Source organism: Phalacrocorax carbo, chromosome 5 (genome assembly GCF_963921805.1).
Source record: "Phalacrocorax carbo chromosome 5, bPhaCar2.1, whole genome shotgun sequence".
NCBI classification, from domain to species: Eukaryota; Metazoa; Chordata; class Aves; order Suliformes; family Phalacrocoracidae; genus Phalacrocorax; species Phalacrocorax carbo.
In genome coordinates this window covers 70,534,889-70,551,508 of record NC_087517.1, presented here as the reverse complement: position 1 = coordinate 70,551,508, position 16,620 = coordinate 70,534,889, and the positions used below count along the sequence as shown (strand labels likewise).

General features: G+C 65.4%; 2 protein-coding genes across 7 annotated transcripts; one reads left to right on the top strand and one right to left on the bottom strand.

Annotated features, from left to right (window-relative positions):
- The first annotated feature begins 865 nt into the window (after positions 1-865).
- On the top strand, positions 866-3,372 carry AIP (aryl hydrocarbon receptor interacting protein). Of its 3 annotated transcripts, XM_064453050.1 has the most exons (7): positions 870-1,049; positions 1,194-1,373; positions 1,669-1,857; positions 1,977-2,153; positions 2,265-2,406; positions 2,517-2,763; positions 2,840-3,372. In XM_064453050.1, exons 1-6 carry the CDS (start codon positions 951-953, stop codon positions 2,720-2,722), a joined length of 993 nt encoding a protein of 330 aa, XP_064309120.1. In that variant the 5' UTR covers positions 870-950; the 3' UTR covers positions 2,723-2,763; positions 2,840-3,372. The 3 variants fall into 3 exon arrangements, with proteins under 3 accessions (XP_064309121.1, XP_064309120.1, XP_064309119.1); XM_064453051.1 differs by lacking the exon at positions 2,840-3,372 and having other exon boundaries at positions 866-1,049; positions 2,265-2,398; positions 2,517-2,738; XM_064453049.1 differs by having other exon boundaries at positions 2,517-3,372.
- A 778-nt stretch (positions 3,373-4,150) lies between these two features.
- On the bottom strand, positions 4,151-16,323 carry PITPNM1 (phosphatidylinositol transfer protein membrane associated 1). 4 transcript variants are annotated; one of them, XM_064452988.1, is made up of 24 exons: positions 16,227-16,323; positions 15,835-15,930; positions 14,890-15,104; positions 14,687-14,808; positions 11,711-11,932; positions 11,289-11,603; positions 10,960-11,055; positions 10,720-10,827; positions 10,545-10,606; positions 10,208-10,452; positions 9,739-9,928; positions 9,499-9,606; positions 9,198-9,355; positions 8,730-8,908; positions 8,166-8,336; positions 7,793-7,942; positions 7,550-7,698; positions 7,360-7,470; positions 6,997-7,113; positions 6,626-6,774; positions 6,361-6,510; positions 5,791-5,974; positions 5,074-5,202; positions 4,151-4,952 (listed from the first exon to the last, which is right to left on the bottom strand). In XM_064452988.1, exons 2-24 carry the CDS (start codon positions 15,910-15,912, stop codon positions 4,686-4,688), a joined length of 3,675 nt encoding a protein of 1,224 aa, XP_064309058.1. In that variant the 5' UTR covers positions 15,913-15,930; positions 16,227-16,323; the 3' UTR covers positions 4,151-4,685. The 4 variants fall into 4 exon arrangements, 3 of the variants coding, with proteins under 3 accessions (XP_064309058.1, XP_064309059.1, XP_064309060.1); XR_010373172.1 differs by lacking the exons at positions 4,151-4,952; positions 5,074-5,202; positions 5,791-5,974; ... (2 more) ...; positions 6,997-7,113; positions 16,227-16,323 and having other exon boundaries at positions 8,809-8,908; positions 15,835-16,059; XM_064452989.1 differs by lacking the exons at positions 4,151-4,952; positions 5,074-5,202; positions 5,791-5,974; ... (7 more) ...; positions 8,730-8,908; positions 16,227-16,323 and adding an exon at positions 8,925-9,107 and having other exon boundaries at positions 15,835-16,060.
- Positions 16,324-16,620: the final 297 nt, after the last annotated feature.

The window sequence follows — 16,620 nt, the reverse complement described above, 5'->3', positions numbered from 1 at the left end:
AGGCCTCTGGTCCGCCCCGTGGGTTTGGCCGCCTGGGAGATGCCCGCGGGGTGCTGGGGGGGAGTGCCTGGGGGTGCTGGGGCCACTCACCGCAGGACGCGCAGGCGGCAGCTGGGACGCTGCAGCCCCTCGCACAGCAGGCGCACGCCGCCGTCGCCCAGCGTGCTGTCGCCCAGCTCCAGCCGCGCCAGGCTGCGGTGTTCAGCCAGCAGCGCCGCCAGCTCCGAGCTCTCCAACAGCCCTCCTGAAACCATGAAACAGTCAAACCAGCAAGTCACGGTAACTGGGTTGCCCCCCGCCCCCACCCCCGTGAAGCCAGCACCGAATAAAGCCATTCCTCCTTCTTAATGCTACATGGGTGTTAAGAGGTTTATTCCTGATTTCGGTGACGCCGCCACATGCCGCCAGCCTCCGTGAGGGGCCGGGGACCCGCCAGCTGCGAAGGTCCCCGTGTCACCCCGGGACGGCTCCTGGGGCCGACCCCAACGTTGGCTTCACCTGAGGTGCCCCCGAATACGTAGCGGGGACCTGCCAGCGCCTGCCTGTTCCTGCTGCCCGCACATGGCACCCGGGGAGCCGTCGGGGACGGAGACCCCCGCCGGGGTGGGCAGGACGGGGACCCCCACCACCGGCCCCAAGGTGGGGCAGCGGGGGCTCCCTGTGCCCCCGCAGCCCTTCCACAGCCGCGGCCCAGTGTCACGGGAGGTTTTGGTGGCGGAATCCCTCCCTCGCCTCCTTATGGGCGGGGTGGGGGGGGAGGGGGGGGCGGGATCCGGGCCCTCCGCCACCGCCCCCCGGGGCTGGCCCCGCCCGCTGCCACCGCCCCCCGCGGCGCGCCCTCCCCTCCGGCAGGGGGCGCCGCCGCGCGGCCGCGTCTCTCCGGAAAGAGCCGAGCGGCGGCGGAGGCTGCCGAGGAGAGGCGAGGCGGGGCGCGGCGGGGCCGGGGAACGATGGCGCAGCAGGTCGAGCAGCTGCGGGCGGACGGCGTGCACAAGGAGGTGCTGCGGGAGGGCACCGGGCCGCTGCCTGACTTCCGCGACGGCACCAAGGTCAGGGCCGCACCGCCGCCTCCGTGACCGGGGGGACACGGGACGGGACGGCGCGGGGGGGAGGACGGACGAGGCGCGCATGCGCGGCCTCCCCCCTCCCCGCGGTCGCCATGGTGACGCCGCGGCCTACTTGTCCCCTTCAAGACCACGTTCCACTACCGGACGCTGCGGTGCGGGGATGAGGAGACGCCGCTGGACGACAGCCGGGCGCGGGGGAAGCCCATGGAACTGATCGCCGGCAAGAAGTTCAAGCTGCCGGTGTGGGAGGCGGTGCTGCGGACCATGAGGCCGGGGGAGCGCGCCCGCTTCCGCTGCGACACCAAGGTGGGGCGGGGCCGGGCCAAAGGGGAGGGCGGGGCTGGAGGCGGTGGGCGGGGCGGAGGTGGGGCGGGGCGTGGTTTGCCCCTGAGGTGAACGTGCTTTCCTCCGGAGGGGCGTAGTTTGAGCCTCATTGGGGTGTGGTTTCCTCATGGGGCGTGGTTTACTCCTCCTGGGGGCGTGGCTCTCGCCACGCCCTTGTGCCTCTGCCCCGGGGTGCGAGGCCAGGAGGGTCCCGGCTGTCACCGTCCCCAGTCCCGGTGTGGCCCCGTCCCAGCGCCATCTCCCCCTCACCCCCCAGCACGTGGTGCTCTACCCACTGGTGTCCAAGAGCCTGCGCAACATCGCGGCAGGGAAGGACCCGCTGGAGGGGCAGCGGCACTGCTGCAGCATCGCCCAGCTGCACGAGCACTACTCCCTGGGCTACCCCGACCTCGACGAGCTTCAGAAGAACCCCCAGCCCCTCATCTTTGACATCGAAGTGCTCAAGGTGAGGCATCCATTCGACTCGCCCCGGCCATGGGGAGCTCAGGGACGGCCGCCAGCGTCCCAGCCCTGGGGGGAGGCTGCAGATGGGGGCTCTCTGCCCTCATGACGGGGTGCCGGCAGGTGGAGGAGCCCGGCTCCTACCAGCAGGACCCATGGGCCATGACGGATGAGGAGAAGCTGCAGGCCGTACCCCTGATCCACAAGGAGGGCAACGAGCTATACCGGCAGGGAAAGGTGCAGGAGGCAGCTGCCAAATACTACGACGCCATCGCCTGTCTCAAGAACCTGCAGATGAAGGTGGGGCTCCCCGGCCCCTCTCTGGGGTGCATGCAAGTCTCCCCACATCCCTCCTGGAGTGCAGGGCTTGGGAGGTTCCCCTCACTCTGCCCCTTCTGTCTCATCCTGCAGGAACAGCCCGGCTCTCCGGACTGGATCGAGCTGGACCAGAAGATCACCCCCTTGCTGTTAAATTATTGCCAATGCAAGCTGCAGTGCGAGGAGTACTACGAGGTGCTGGATCACTGCTCCTCCATTCTCAACAAGTACGAGGGTAAGGAGCCGTGGGCCGGCCCAGCCACCTGCAGTGGGTGCCGAGGGAGCAAGCGGGCACCAGCGAGACCCCCGCGATGCTCCACCGGCCCAGCAGCTCTCTCCCCGCAGACAACGTCAAGGCCTACTTCAAGCGAGGGAAGGCCCACGCGGCGGTGTGGAACGTGGCGGAGGCACAGGCTGACTTTGCCAAAGTGCTGGCCCTCGACCCCTCGCTGCGCCCTGTCGTCTCTAAGGAGCTGCGGAGCCTGGAAGCCCGCTTGCGTGAGAAGGACGCCGAGGACAAGATCCGCTTCAAGGGCATCTTCTCGCAGTAGAGCCCACGGCCGCAGCGGAGAGCCCAACGCTCTCTGAACAGGTTCTTTTAGATATTCCACATGTGGAATGTTCATTGATGTTTATTAATGTTTAATACAAGTTTTACTTATTTGAAGTCATGTGAAGTGGCCCGGGAGCTCGCCACGGCCCGGGGACACGGCAGTGCACTTAAGTCGCAGTATAAAGCAGCGTATAGCAATCACTGAGCACGGTTGAAGCGCAATCTAAAGGTGAAGCTCCTCGCCAGGCTCTAGACTATGCTCATCATCAACGCCGGGACGGGATGCATGGCGTGACGTGAGCTCGAGCCCGCTGCTCTCTGCCATGGTCTTTTATTTGTTGTTTGATGTTTTTATACTTTATGTTGGGCTGAGCCCCCGGGGCTGGCTGGGCTGTTAACAGCCTTGGGGGCTCCGGTGCCAAGCCTCAGCCCCATCCCCTCCCTCTTCGTGCCTGTGCTCAGCGCCACGTCCTGCAACGTCACTTCTCGAGGCTGCTGCTATCATCCCAAGACCGTGTTTCCTCTATACTACATCATCGTATCAGCGTCGTAAATATTTTATATAGAATAACTGCTTGTTACCACTATCTGTATAAAACTCTGGTCATGCTATGCAGAGATAAACAAAAGTAAAACTAGTCACAGGCACCTGGTTGCTTAGAAAAATTGCTGTTACAGATAAATGAGGTAAAACTAACATGTGGGCAGGCCAGGAACAGGTCGGGGAGGGAGCCTGGCAAGCCCTGGCCCTGAGGCCTTACGAACGTGCTGCAAAACTGAGTCCTTACTTGCTGTGGTAAGCGCTGGCCCTGTTGTGGATGTGTTCGAGCTGCTAAATGCCTGTTCTAAGGCGTAGAGCCAAGACGACTCGCCTGTAGGCTCCATCCTGGGCTCACAGTGTAAACGCAGCTCTAATGCACACAGGCTGTCAGTGTGTGCCCCCCTACGCTGTGGGAGGTCAAAGCTCAGCCCATGCCGCTGCAGCACCCCAGACCCCACGGCGGCCCTGACCCTGGGCCCAGCCCGAAGGTGGCAGCAAGGCAGCCGAGCTGCCCTGGCCATGCTCTGCTTGCCAAAGACAGCACTTTCCTCCTCATGGTCCCTCCATCCCTGCCCTAACACCACAGCTGGCCTCTTGTGCAAAAGGTTCAACCGCTCACACGACGTCTGGCCTGATGTCGGCATCAACACGTACCCATGAGCAGCAGTGCAGCCCAGAGACACCCCCAGACTGGCCTTTTCCCACAATGACGTGTCTTAAATCGCTCACGATGCAACTGCTGTACCCAAAGGCCAACCTCCCTGCGTGACACCGTGACCCTGGGTCCGAGGCTCCCCAGAACCAGGGCTTTGCTGGCGGGGGGGCAGCCCCAGTGCCACCTGCCCCAGCCGGCGGGTACAAAGCAAACACACAGGCCCCAGCACCTCATCTTTACACCGCTTTAATTCACACCGCAACAAAACAAAAGAGAACAGAGGAACCGCTTTTGGATCCCAGCCCTTCCCCTGCCCCGCGGCTTGCGACACCAAATGGAAATAAATAGGTGGGGAGCAGGGAGGTGCCGCTCGCCCTGGGGTACAGCCACAGCCCCCCCAGTGCTGCCTGGGGACAGATGACCCCGGGGGGCAGTGCACTAGCACTTGGGAGGGAAGGAAACCCCCCACCCAGACACTGCCCAGCAGCAGCTCTGCAGCCCCAAAGGACAAGGGGGATGGGGCAGCAGGATGGAGGCAGAGCTGGGGGACAGCAAGGGGGACCCAGGGTGGCTCAGCCCCGAGGGGATCGCTCTGGCCCTCGGGGGGGCTCGGAGAGCCGTTTCCCAGGGCCCCTCGCTCTCAGGGTACCCAGCGCCCTCATCTCCTTCCTATCAGCTCAGGGCTCATCTCAGGCTCCGGCCCCCGACTGCTTCTGGCTGGGAAATGAAGGCTATGGCGGAGGGGGGACGGTGGCCGCGCCACCCTCACTCCTCGCCCTCCAGCTTGAGGCTGACGCTGCGGGGCTTGGCCCGGGGCAGCCCAGGGGGTGCCGGCGGGGGTCCCCCGTCCCGCTCCGCCTGGCTGGAACCTCGCGACCGCAGGAGCTGGCTCTGCTTGCGTAAGAAGTCGACAGGTGCCGGGCACCCATAGGTGCCTTTGCCCAACACGGGCCGTGGGGGTCCCTTGGGGGAGTGGGCCAGGGCCGCCGCCTCCAGCTGGGCCAGGTGGGCTACGTAGCCCTCAGACAGGAACTGCGGGACACACAGACAGCCTGAGCCGGGTGACCCGGCCATCGCATGCTCCCACCACCCTGCTTGGGGTCATGCAATTGTCCCCTGCAGCCCAAGCCCATCCGCAGCCCTGCCACCATACCTGGCACTGGTTGTGGAACTTCTTGACGGCCCGGCCCACGATGTAGATGTGCGCCGGCGCAAGCCCCAGGGAGCTGTAGACGGAGACGTCCTTGGTGGAGCCGTAGCCGGCGACGATGGTGATCTCTGCCTGCCCACAGATAGGAGTGTTAGGGCAAGGAACGACCCTTCCCTCAGGGACAGCCACCCCCAAGGGGACTGGGGCACCTTTGTTTTATGAGGGATGGTTGCAACACCCACGGGCTGGGAGCTGCCCCTCAGTGCCCTGAGCAGGGTCCCGGGGCAGGGGGTCGGTGCCAGCTCTGCCCTCGCAGTGTGGTCCAGCTCCAAGCATCATTTAGGACCCGAGGAATGGCAGGATGATGTGCTGGGGGGGTTAGGTTGGGTATTAGAAGGTTCTTCCCCCCAAGGGTGGTGGAGCCCTGGAACAGGCTCCCCAGGGAGGCATCACGGCACCAGCCTGGCGATGGTCCAGAAGCACTTGGCCAAGGCCCTCAGAGCCACGGTGTGAATTTGGGGTGTCCTGTGCAGGGACAGGAGCTGGGCTCGATGGTCCTTGTGGGTCCCTCCCAGCTCAGGACAGTATATGAATCTATGATCTCCGTCTGCAGCTCCACTGACCCTCGGGACAGCGGGGCGCAGGCTGCGGCACAGCCCACACTACTGCTCCACCACCACCGGCCCCAGGTCCCCACCCCGCCGGCACCCGCATCCCCACCTCGGTGCGCAGGCTCTGGAGGAAGGCGGCTTTCTGGCGCAGGGGGTCGTGGGTGAGCCCATCGCAGAAGGAGACGGCGCCATGGGGAAAGTTGTGCTGGGAGAGCCAGGCCACCACGCGGTGCTTCTGCATGTCAGGGCGCCCCGTCACATAGATGATCATGTATCCTGAGTCCTGCCAGTGCCTAGGAGGGGACACAGGTTGGTAGCGGTAGCCTGTGCAGGGACAGTCCTGCTGTTGGGAAGCCACCGAGCGTCTCCCAACACATCACACATGGGTGCTGCCTCCAAAACCTTCCTCCCCACAGGCATTTTAGCAAGGCTGAATGCACGGCAAAGCTGCCAGGTATCACAGCAGGCTTCAGGACGAAAACCGGGAGCAGACTGCTTTCCTACGAGAAGGCACCAGCACAACGATGCTGTGAAAACTCTGGGCGAGGGGGTGGCAAGAGATTGCCCCAGTTCCTCCATGGGAATACAGCCTGCTCCAATGCCCCCATTACCCTGACTGGGTTGTCACCGCACCGTGAAAGGAGAGGGAGCTTGTTCCTCCCATGAGAAGGGCGCTTACCGTACGACGTCAACAGCCCCCGCCCGAACTTTGGGGTCGCTGCCCATGATGGAGACGCTGGCAGTGAAGGAGCCATCGATACTGAACACGACCGACTCGGTGCCCCGGGCCACCACCGTCAGGTACGCCTCGGCATAGCTGTGGTCCCCCCTGGGATGGGAGAGGGGGAAGGATCAGGGCAGGCTCAGCACTGGCTCTGGCAGGCGTAGCTCTGCCAGAAGGGCTGGAGGAGGAGCCGAGATGGCACCGCACACCCGCAGCTCACCTGACCACCATGCGCACAGGGTAGATCCCAATGGCCAGAGCCTTGTCTGGAGGGATGGTGAAGGTCAGGCGCCCGCTGCCGCTCGTCACCTCGGTGCCGTAGTACAGCCACTTCCCTGAGAGCGGCTGCGTCATGATGTAAATGTCCACCTGGGAGAGGGAAAAGGGCTGAGCATAGACTGAACCTCCAGATCCTGCTGCATCCCCAACCAACAAGTCCTTATAACCCTCTCCCCACATCCCACAAGGTCCTGTGGGGCCCTGTTCACCACATCCCTTCCTATGCCGTGGATGACACCAGCCCCGTGCCCCTCCTGGACATCCCCACCCTGCTTGATGGGGTCCTGGCAGCACCCATGAGTCCAGCGGTACCTTCTCCCCAGTCAGCGTCACCACGTCCAGGGGTCCGTACATGAAGCGCCCACTGAGGACCTGTGCTTTGCCCTCGCACACGATCACATCGCTGGCCCGGTGGTTGGCTGTCACGTTCTGCAGGGACACGGTGGGCTCAGCAGCCTGCGCCAGGGCTGCGGGTGGCACCTGAAGGAGCCCCCGAGGGGGTACACGGGCCCCACCAGGCTGCGGGACCATCCCAGCATCCTCCTGGCAGACAGGAGCAAACCCTCCCAGCTGCCTTGCCCCACGGCTGGGGGTCTGCCCGGGAACCCAGGGATGGCTGGAGCCTGGCACTGCCCCAGCAAAGGGTTGGGGTCCTCATGGCCGTGGGGCACATACCCGGATCTTCACTTGGGTGCGCTTGCGCTGCCACTTCTCCCGGGGGATAGCAGGGCTGTAGATAGAGCTCTCCTCACTCTCCGCCGGCTGCGGCCCCTCCTTCTCCATCACCTGCCGAGCGACACAGCCCTGGGTCAGCCTCTGCTGGCCCTGGAGAGCCACGGCACCCACCCTGCCATCCCCACCGTACCTGACGCAGGATGAAGGCCACCACATCGGAGGACTCCCAGTAGCTGGCGTGGAAGAGGTGGGGCAGGGTGATGGTGGGGAAGGCGGTCAGGGCGTCGGGGCAGTACAGCGAGTAGTCGATGCGCTTCGGGCCCCACCAGCGCTCCAGGACTGCGGAAAGAACTGGAATGAATCCATCCTTGGACCTTATCCTGTATCGTGCACCCTGAGGTGCCAGCATGGGATGGGCAGAGATGGCACTTACTCTTGACGACTTCGCTGGTGCTGGCAGGAGTGGGGGGCTCTCCCGGCTCACTGCCCCTCCAGAAGCCCCCGAAGCTGCCGGTGGGGGTAGGGGGGGCGGCCATGTCCTCTTCAGACAGGAACAGGGCAGAGTGCATCTGTAGGGCCTCCGCTGTGGAGAGAGACGAGTGAGGACCCCCTGGGGACACCAACCACTCTGGGACCCCCGACTCCAGCAGAGCCCCAGAGATGTAGGCAGGGCCTGCACATCACTTTCCCCCCACCCGAGCTGGGCTCCTGCAGTGCTGTGGGTGCTCTGGGTACCCCAGCACAGCACCGGAGCCCGTAAGACACCCCAGGGTGCCAGCGACCAGCCTGGCGTGGTGGCCGCTCACCCAGCAGCGAGGGGGTGCCATCACCCAGGGGGTACTTCTGGTAACGGGGTACGCTGAGCGGTGGGACAGCGTGGAAGGCCTTGGCCAGGAGGGGCTCCAGGCGAGAGGCGCAGGGGTCGGCCGCGTGGAAGAGGTTGTAGATCTGCTCACAGGCAGGACGCAGCTGGGCCACTGGGACAGAGAGCAGGGATCAGGGCTGCCCTGCAGCGAGGAGCCCGGCGGGGATGGGAACGGGGCATGGGGGCTGGCAGGCATGGGACAGCGCAGCCAGGAGCTCGCCACCCAGCAGGGAGAAAGCAAGACCCAGCGAGAGGAAAGGCTGGGGAGGGAAGCCCAGGACACCGGTGACAGCCGGGGGACAGGGAAAAAGGGATGCTTGGGCACCAACCACACCCGCACAGCCAGGGCTGGGTGTGCAAAGGGCTCAAATACAAGCAGGACTCTTTGGGGAGGTCCCGGGGGGGCTCAGGTTTGCAGGGGGAAGGGGGACACGACTCAGGGACGAGGGCTTGAGCCCTGCGGGGAGGGTCAGGGGCTGGCACCGCGGCTGGCAGCGGTCCTCACCATCCAGAGCGGGCATGACGGTCTTGCGTAGTGCGAGCACCAGCCCCAGCGGGGAACCAAAGAGGAAGAAGCCGGATACCTTAAAGTCAAGGCGGGTGCCGGCACCCTCCGCCCCATCCAGCGCCGTGGTGCCGCTCCGCAGTGCCTCTGCCTCCAGCGGGGCCTCGCTGGCCTGCAGGCTGGGACAGCGGGGCCAGTGGGCATGGGGAGGGATGGCGCTGTCCCGCTCCCACCAGCCCAGGGGCAAAGCTGCGCCTGGCACCGCCCAGTTAGCCCGGAGGAGCTGCTGGAAGCAGGGGAGCTCCAGCAAGACGCCCCCAGGGCAGGCTGCCCCCATGCAATGCTCCTTCCCAGGCTGGTGCAGACAGGAAATTCGCCCTTTCCATAAAGCACAAAATTAGTCAGGAGATCACCAGCGTTCCGGCGGGGACAAGCTGTGGCGCTGCCGACCAGCCCCTTTGCTCTCACCTGCACGAGGAGCTGTGATGGTGGCTGTCCCCCTGCTCCCGGCAGGGTGGCTGTGCCCCCGGCTCAGGGCTGGCCTGGTCCGACCCCGCTGCTCCGTCCACCCCATCGGCCAGGGGGTCCCTGCCGCTGCACAGCTCGGGGGAGATGGGCTCTGTGCTCTGTGGGGCGAGAGGCAGCGAGCGCCCGGCCCCTCCTTAGCTGCCACCGGCGCCCCCACCAACCCTGCACACCGGCACCCAGTGGTGCAAACCCCCTTCCCACCCTCCCCGACCCCGGCCGGTGGCGGGGTGCTGGCACTCACCAAGCTGCCACGGCGGCTGCTGCTGCGGCTGCCCCCCGAGCCCGCCCGGCTCTGGCAGAGCGCGTCGAAGCCCAGGATGCTGCCCACGCAGTCCCCCAGCAGCACCACCTGTGGACGGCACACACCCGTGCTGAGGGCGATGCAGGACAGAGCCCCCAAAGGCCTCCGCACAGGGGCAAAGCGGTTCCCGGTGGAGCCAGCCCCCAGCCAGAGCAAAGCTTCCCCCAAATCCCCTCTCACCTGGCCGCAGAAGCCGGCTCCCTCCCCGGAGTGCAGGAAGGCGCTGTACGCCTGGTTGGCGCGGGCGATGACGGCACCCACGGCGTGCTGGTAACTCCCCGAGGACGTGGCCAGCAGCGGGAGGGCCGCCAGCGGGATGTGGTCCTGGCTGCTGGACAGGCTGTCCCTGTCATGGCTGTAGGGGCTGAGCCTGAGAGGGACATGGGGGGATGATGAAAAGGACTGGCCCGATGTCCCCATCCCACCGCACGGCACTTGGTCACCCCGGGATGCTGCACCAGGACCTACCCCCATCCCATCCCATCGCTTGTCCTGGATGCCACATGGGGCAAAGGAAAGTCCCCTCTCCGAGGCCACCACCTCCCCGGCCCCCTCCCACAGCCCTGGGGTGCTTTTCCAGGGGGACAGCCCCCCTCCTCGCCCCGTGGCACGGTACACGGCCCCCGGCATGCAACACCACCATCCATACTTGGAGACGAGGGCATAGGCAGCGGCGCAGATGGGTGGGCAGGGCACCAGGCGCAGTGCCACGTGCCCCAGCGCCTCGGGGAAGTGGATGCGGGTGACGGCGTCGAAGGTGGCCGCCAGCGTCTGCACATCCGCCTGCTTGGAGCCCGGCTCGCCCGCTCCCTGGTCCAGGATGTTGCCGCTGTGGAGGATGAGGAAGAGGGCGTGGATCCGGCACGCCTGCGCTGCGCTCTCCACCGAGCCACCCTGCGAGAAGGGGAGCGCTGCTGTCGGCACCGGCGCCTGGGGGGCACGGCTGGGGGGCACGGCCCAAGGGAGGGGGAGAGCAGGGCACGCACCTCAGGGAAGCCAGATGCCCCCAATCCTTCGCCATCCGCCTTGGTGGTGCTGGCTCCATCCCCTGTGAGCACATGGTCCCAGTGAGTCCGGCCAGGGTGTCCAGGCAGGGGTCAGCCCTCTCCCAGGACACCCATGCTGGGAGGGTTTGGGGCTGGGGCCCCCCCCGATGCTCACCTAGCACCTCATCCAGCTCTGCCGGCCGCTCCAGTGTGTCCAAGAAGTCGTTGGAGCTCCACTTCGTCATCTCTTTTGCAAAGACCTCGTCGCTGTCCGACAGGTCCTCTGCAGTGGCAGGGAGGGGGCTGTGAGCAGGGAGCCCACGAGGGTCCCCAAACCGGGCAGGTCCAGCCTGCCCCAAGACGGTGCGTGGTCCCCGCCACCGAAACACCAAGCCACAGGGCTGCCCCGCCATACCATGGGCATCGAAAAACTCCTCTTCAGAGCTGTTCTCAGAGTCACGGGCGATGTTCTGCATCCGCCACTCAGACAGGCTCTGAGGAGACACCCCCCCTGGCACCAGCACAGGGTCAGCACCCAGAGTCCCCTCGCAGCAGGGCGCCAATCCTGCACCCAGAGCCTCCCCGCCCTGCGGAGAGCCAGGGCCATCCCTGGGGCACCCAGAGTCCCCACAGGAGAGCCAGGCCAGGGAAGAGAGGGTCCCCGACACAAATCCTGTGGAGAACAGCAAGCAGCCATGGGGTCGGGGGGGCCCCATCCCACCCACGCAGGACCCGGTGTCTCACCTCCATGCTGGGAAGAGTAGGAGGACCGGGAAGAGGTGGACCACTGCTTGGCAAAGGTATCGTCAGGAGAGGCATCGGCCACCCCCTGCACCTCAGCCCCCTCCTGCCCGCTGGCGCCCCCCGGCTCCGTCCGCCCCTCGGGGCTGGGCCCGGTGGCGGGGGGTTCCTCGGCCTCGCCGCACTTGGCCATCTTCTGCGCCAGCATCCGCGCCGTCTCCTCCTCCAGCTGCCGGATGTCTTCCATCGTCAGGTCTGTCCACTCGTCCTGCCAGCACCAAGCCTGGCGGTGGGCGCGCAGCATCACCTTCCGCAAACCTGCAACGGGGAGAGGGGAGCAAGCCCCGTATGGCCCCGGGGCTCCCCAAACCTGCCCCCCCAAGCAGTGCCACGGTGCCAGCGGTCAAAGGCTGCCCGACACTCACCCACGTCATGGATGAACTGCTCGATTTTGGATTGCATCCCCCAGTAGCGAAACTCCACCTTGCAGAGCTTGTAGGCGCACATCAGGGGTCCGCCGGCGGCCACCTCCAGCCAGTCGTCGCCCAGCGGGCCCCGGCCCGTCTTGGACGAGTGGTAGAGCTTGGGGTCCTCCTCGGGCTTGTACTCCCCAGGGGAGATGGGGTCACGCACAATGTCAATGGTGTCTGCGGGAGGAAACAGCACTCATCACCCCACAGCTCTCGGCGGGGGGACACAGGCAGGGGGGAGACCCCTCAGGCAAGAAAGCAGGGAAAAATGCACAAAAATCAGAGGGACTATCCATCAAATTATTCCCACAAGCCACGCGCCCCACACAGCCAGTAGCAAACACTCTCTATGCTGCAGCTATAACATCAAAGCCACCCTTGGGCGCACCCGAACGCATCCCGTCCCTGCGTGGGGGCCCGATCCGGTGCCCCACGGAGCGGCGCAGCACGGCTGCGAGAGGCGCCGGGGGCCGCAGGGGGAGGCAGGGAGGCGGCGGGGCATGCGAAGAGCCAGGGCTGACACACATACGCGCATTAGCCGGGAGATTTGGCAGCTGGGAGAGCGGCCCTGGCGACCCCGGGGGACGTGGGGGCTGGTGCCGAGGACGAGCCACATGAAGCAGCTGCCCCCCACCCAGACCTGAGGGTCCCCCAATACCAGGGCAGGGAGCACAGCAAAACCACCACGCGACCCAGGAGGAGCCCACACCAAGCTGGGAGATGCAACAGTGACGACCTCCTCTCCTTAAAACAGGGGTGACCTTGCCAAAACTGGAGAGGGGCTCGTGGGCAGCACCCAGGAAAACATGATCCAGCAGACCTTGGGGGGCTGTTCAGGCCCAACCCTACACGAAGCCTCCTGCAGTTTGCTCCAGCCCCATCTCCAGGCCAGCTCCCTCCAGCCTGGTCTTAGGGGGTCCAGGGCGGGGTGTCCCAGGTCACCCCACTTTCCCCCAGGACCTTCCCACAGAGCTGTCCTCAGTCAGTCCCCCCAGCCCATCCCCAGGGTCTGCCAGACCTCGTATTTATTTGCCCCTCTTGATGCCTCCGAGGTGCCTGCTGGCCTTTTCCTTCAGCTTGGGCCAAAAAAAGGGGGGAAAAAGGACTTTTTAAGACTCAGAAAGCACAGGACAGTTGCCTGGCAGGTACTCTGAAGGGAGGCTTTCCCTGTGATGGGTCACTGAAAGGCAAAGCGCAGCAAGCCCTCCAAACCTCCCCAGTCTGCAAAACACACCATGGGGCGGGAAAGCAGCCCGCCGCCTCTAAATTGTGTGGCGAGAGAGGCCGAGAGGACGGCCCGGGGCTGGCGCTCCTGGGCCGGGGGGTCACATCTTCCTGCCCAAAGCACAGCCCTGCATCCCCCCGCCCCAGTTATCGCTATTCAAAGCGCTAAAGCACCTCGGCAGCCACAACATGGAAACTAGAGATGCCCTGAGCCCACAAAACCGCCACCGCCCAGCCCCAGGCTGACGCCCGGCACACGGCCTGGCCGCAGAGGCAATCGTGAGCCAAACCGGTGCCTGATGGGCTGGCCGAGCAGCTCGGGTGGTGGCACGCCACCATCAAGCAGCGAGGAGCCGGGACAGGAGCTGCCGGCCCCGAGCAGCTCCCGGCAGCGTCACTCATGCCATGTCAGTGGGTCTGTTTGCTTTTTCTTGCTGCAAGAAAAATCGGCAAGGAGGCAGTTATCCCTGCGGATCACCCCGACAGCCCAGATGGCTGTGTTTGCTCTGCTGCCCTTTGAAACATGAGATGGGGTTTAAATCTGTCAGTGCTACAGGACACTGGGGTGAGAGCAAGAGCTGGCAAAGAAAATCCCAGTGCGGTCAGCATCGGGGCCAGTTCCACCTTGGCCCCACTCCCTGTGGGAGGCAGCAGCTACCCAAGACGCAGCTTGCCCTGCAGAAAGCCCGTGGGACGGGCACCAAGGTGGAAGATCAGGCAGGGCAGCGGGCGGCGGGCATAGGGTCGTGCCCTGCCTGCTGTCCGCTTGGCCCTGGCTGCTGCCCGATGGTGGCAGGGGTAGAATTCGTCCCCCCTGGCCCAAGCCACCAGCATCCTGGACGGACATCCCCGGTGCTGCAAGAGCCAATGAGAGAAATAGGTCAGATGAATCATTTCCTCCAAATGCCTATTTTAGGCCTCCATTTTAAGAGGCAGCGCGTCACGCTCTGCACTCCAGCGCCTAAAACGACCAGATCGACACTGCCGGGAAAGGGAGGCCACAGAGGCCAGGGCCAAACCCACCAGCGAGGGAGGAATGCCACCCCGGGCTCCTGGCTCGGTGCGACGGTTCGCCCGGCAAGCGGCAGAGGGGCCCAGGCCTGGAGAGCGATCTGGAGCAAAGCCCTGGGGAACAGGGGAAGGAGGGCAGGGGGTGGGAAAATGGGGACATGCTTTTCCAGCTCCCCCACCTGCAGCTGATCCGAAATGCCCTGCAGGAGCCTGGTGCAGGTTGCCATGTACTCCCGGAGCAGAGCTGGGAAGGCAAAGCCGTGCCAGACCGTGTGGAACAGGGGCTGGGACATGGAAGGAGAGGGGAGCAGGCTGGCACTAGGAAGGGGAGGGCTGCAAACAAATATAATAGGCAAGGGAAGAAGGCAGAGGGCAAAATTCCCCCCCAAAACATCTTTAATGTGGACCCTTGTTTAGCAAGGGAGCGGGCAGGGAGTTGGGGGAAGGGAATTTGGGGTACAGGCACCTTCCTCTGCCAGGGTCCCCCCATAGCTGGCCCCAAAACACAGGGGCCAGCTGGGAGAGCAAAGCCAAGCACGTTGCAGACACCGAGCCCCTGCAGCCGGCAGGGAAGGTGAGCCCCTCAGGCACCACAGCACACCCACACACCCAGCCTGGGGAGTGCCGCATGGGAACCCCGGCAGGCATCAGGTCCTGCCCGGCACCCCGAGCCAGCCTCGCGGCAGCCGTACACACCCAAAATCCTCTGCCTCTTTTCAGCCGCGCTCAGGTTGAAGACATTGGTCTGCTGGCCCGCGTCCGGCCGGTAATACGTCTCAATCTCGATGGAGAACTTCTCCACGAAGGGGCAGGTGTACCTGGGGGAGATGTGGGGATGGGGTTGAGCCCGGCGGCACGGCCGGCCTCGCAGCCCACCCCGTGGCCCCGCCGGGTCCCACCTGGTGCGGGTGTAAGGGTAGGCATTCCAGGACTCCTCCTCCACCTGCAGCGCGGCCTTAGGGAGCAGCGCCCGAAACCAGCTGGGGATGTGAGAGCCCACATGGTAGATCTTGTGGGTGTACTGGCCGCTGCCGCCGGGGCCGTCGCTGTAGGGCCGGTTGGCCAGGATCTCCACCCCGCTGCCCTCGCCGCTCGACTCCTCACGGCTCTTCTTCTGCGGGGAGAGCCGCTGGGTGAGCAGAGCACCCCCTAACCCTGAGACCTGCATGTCCCTAAGGCCCGGCATCTCACAGGCCCCTGGGGTCCCCGTACCCTCCCTGCAACCCCCAGCCCCACACCTACTCCTGGGACCCCCTGCTTGGCTCGGCAGCCCCAAACCCACCCAAACCTCACTGACACCCCTGCTCCCTGCCAATCCCTTAGGGCCAGCCCCCAGGCTCCATGCTCAGCCCCACACATAACGCTCAGCCCCACGCTCAGCTCCACAGCCCCCCGCAGCCCAAAGCCCCCTGCAGCCCACAATGCCCCAAGCTCAGCCCCACAGTCCCCTGCACCCCCATGCTCAGCCCCACAAGCCTCTACACCCCCCATGCTCAGTACCATAGATCCCTGCAGCCCACAGCACCCCATGCTCAGCCCCACAAGCCTCTACACCCCTCATGCTCAGTACCATAGATCCCTGCAGCCCACAGCACCCCATGCTCAGCCCCACAGCCCCCTGCACCCCACAGCACCCCATGCTCAGCACCATAGATCCCTGCACCCCACAGCACCCCATGCTCAGCACCACAGATCCCCGCACCCCACAGCCCCCTGCACCCCCATGCTCAGCCCCACAGCCCCCTGCACCCCACGCTCAGTACCATAGATCCCCGCACCCCACAGCGCCCCATGCTCAGCACCATAAGCCCCTGCACCCCACAGCGCCCCATGCTCAGCCCCACCTGGATCATGTACAGCTGGGCCACCTGATACTCCTCCAGGCTCATAGGCAGCAGGATGTGGTACTCCTTAATGAGCATGGCGGCGGGGGGCAGCGCCTGCGGGGGCGGCCGTCAGCCCAGCCCAGCCCGGCCCGGCCCGGCCCGGCCCGGCTCAGCCAAGCCCGGCCCAGCCCGGCTCGGCTCCCGCTGCAACGCTCCCGGGCCCGCCCCGCTCCCATGGCAACGCTCCCCCCGCCCGCCCGCTCGGCCCCGCCCGCCCGCCTTCGGCCCCGCTCGGCTCCGCTCGGCTCCCTTCGGCCCCGCTCGGCTCCCTTCGGCCCGACTCGGCTCCGCTCGGCTCCCCTCGCCCCCGGCGCGGCCCCCCCGCCCGCCACTGCCCGGCCCCGCCGAACCTGCGCCGCTCCGAACCGGCCCCTCGGCTCGTGACATCACAGCCCGTTCCCACGGGGACGGCCGTGACGTAGGCAGTGAGGGGTGGGAAACGGCGTGACGTCAGAGACGGGAAGTCGGCGAGCGGGCACTCCGCCCCCCCCTTACCCCCCCCAGGACCGACCCTGCGGGTAGGGGGTGCAGCGCCAGGCTTGGAAAAAACAGGGCTTTTATTTAACATAATAAAATAAAATTTTTTAAAAAATCAAATAAAATATCTTTTTTAAGTGTTAAAAGAAGGCATTGCTCATTCCTGCACCCCTCAGCCTGGGGAAAGCTCGGGGACCCACCCCCACCCCGGTTCCAAGCCCTTCCCCGGTGCTGACACCCACCCCCAGCAACGTCCCCCCCAGTGTC

Coding starts and splice junctions, on each gene's coding strand:
- AIP (XM_064453050.1), top strand. CDS start 951: ATGGCGCAGCAGGTCGAGCAGCTGCGGGCGGACGGCGTGCACAAGGAG. Junction 1,858..1,976: donor TTGACATCGAAGTGCTCAAG/GTGAGGCATCCA, acceptor GGGTGCCGGCAG/GTGGAGGAGCCCGGCTCCTA. Junction 2,154..2,264: donor TCAAGAACCTGCAGATGAAG/GTGGGGCTCCCC, acceptor CTCATCCTGCAG/GAACAGCCCGGCTCTCCGGA.
- PITPNM1 (XM_064452988.1), bottom strand. CDS start 15,912: ATGCTCATTAAGGAGTACCACATCCTGCTGCCTATGAGCCTGGAGGAG. Junction 10,453..10,544: donor GGGCATCTGGCTTCCCTGAG/GTGCGTGCCCTG, acceptor CCCTTCTCGCAG/GGTGGCTCGGTGGAGAGCGC. Junction 9,929..10,207: donor GCCTATGCCCTCGTCTCCAA/GTATGGATGGTG, acceptor TGTCCCTCTCAG/GCTCAGCCCCTACAGCCATG.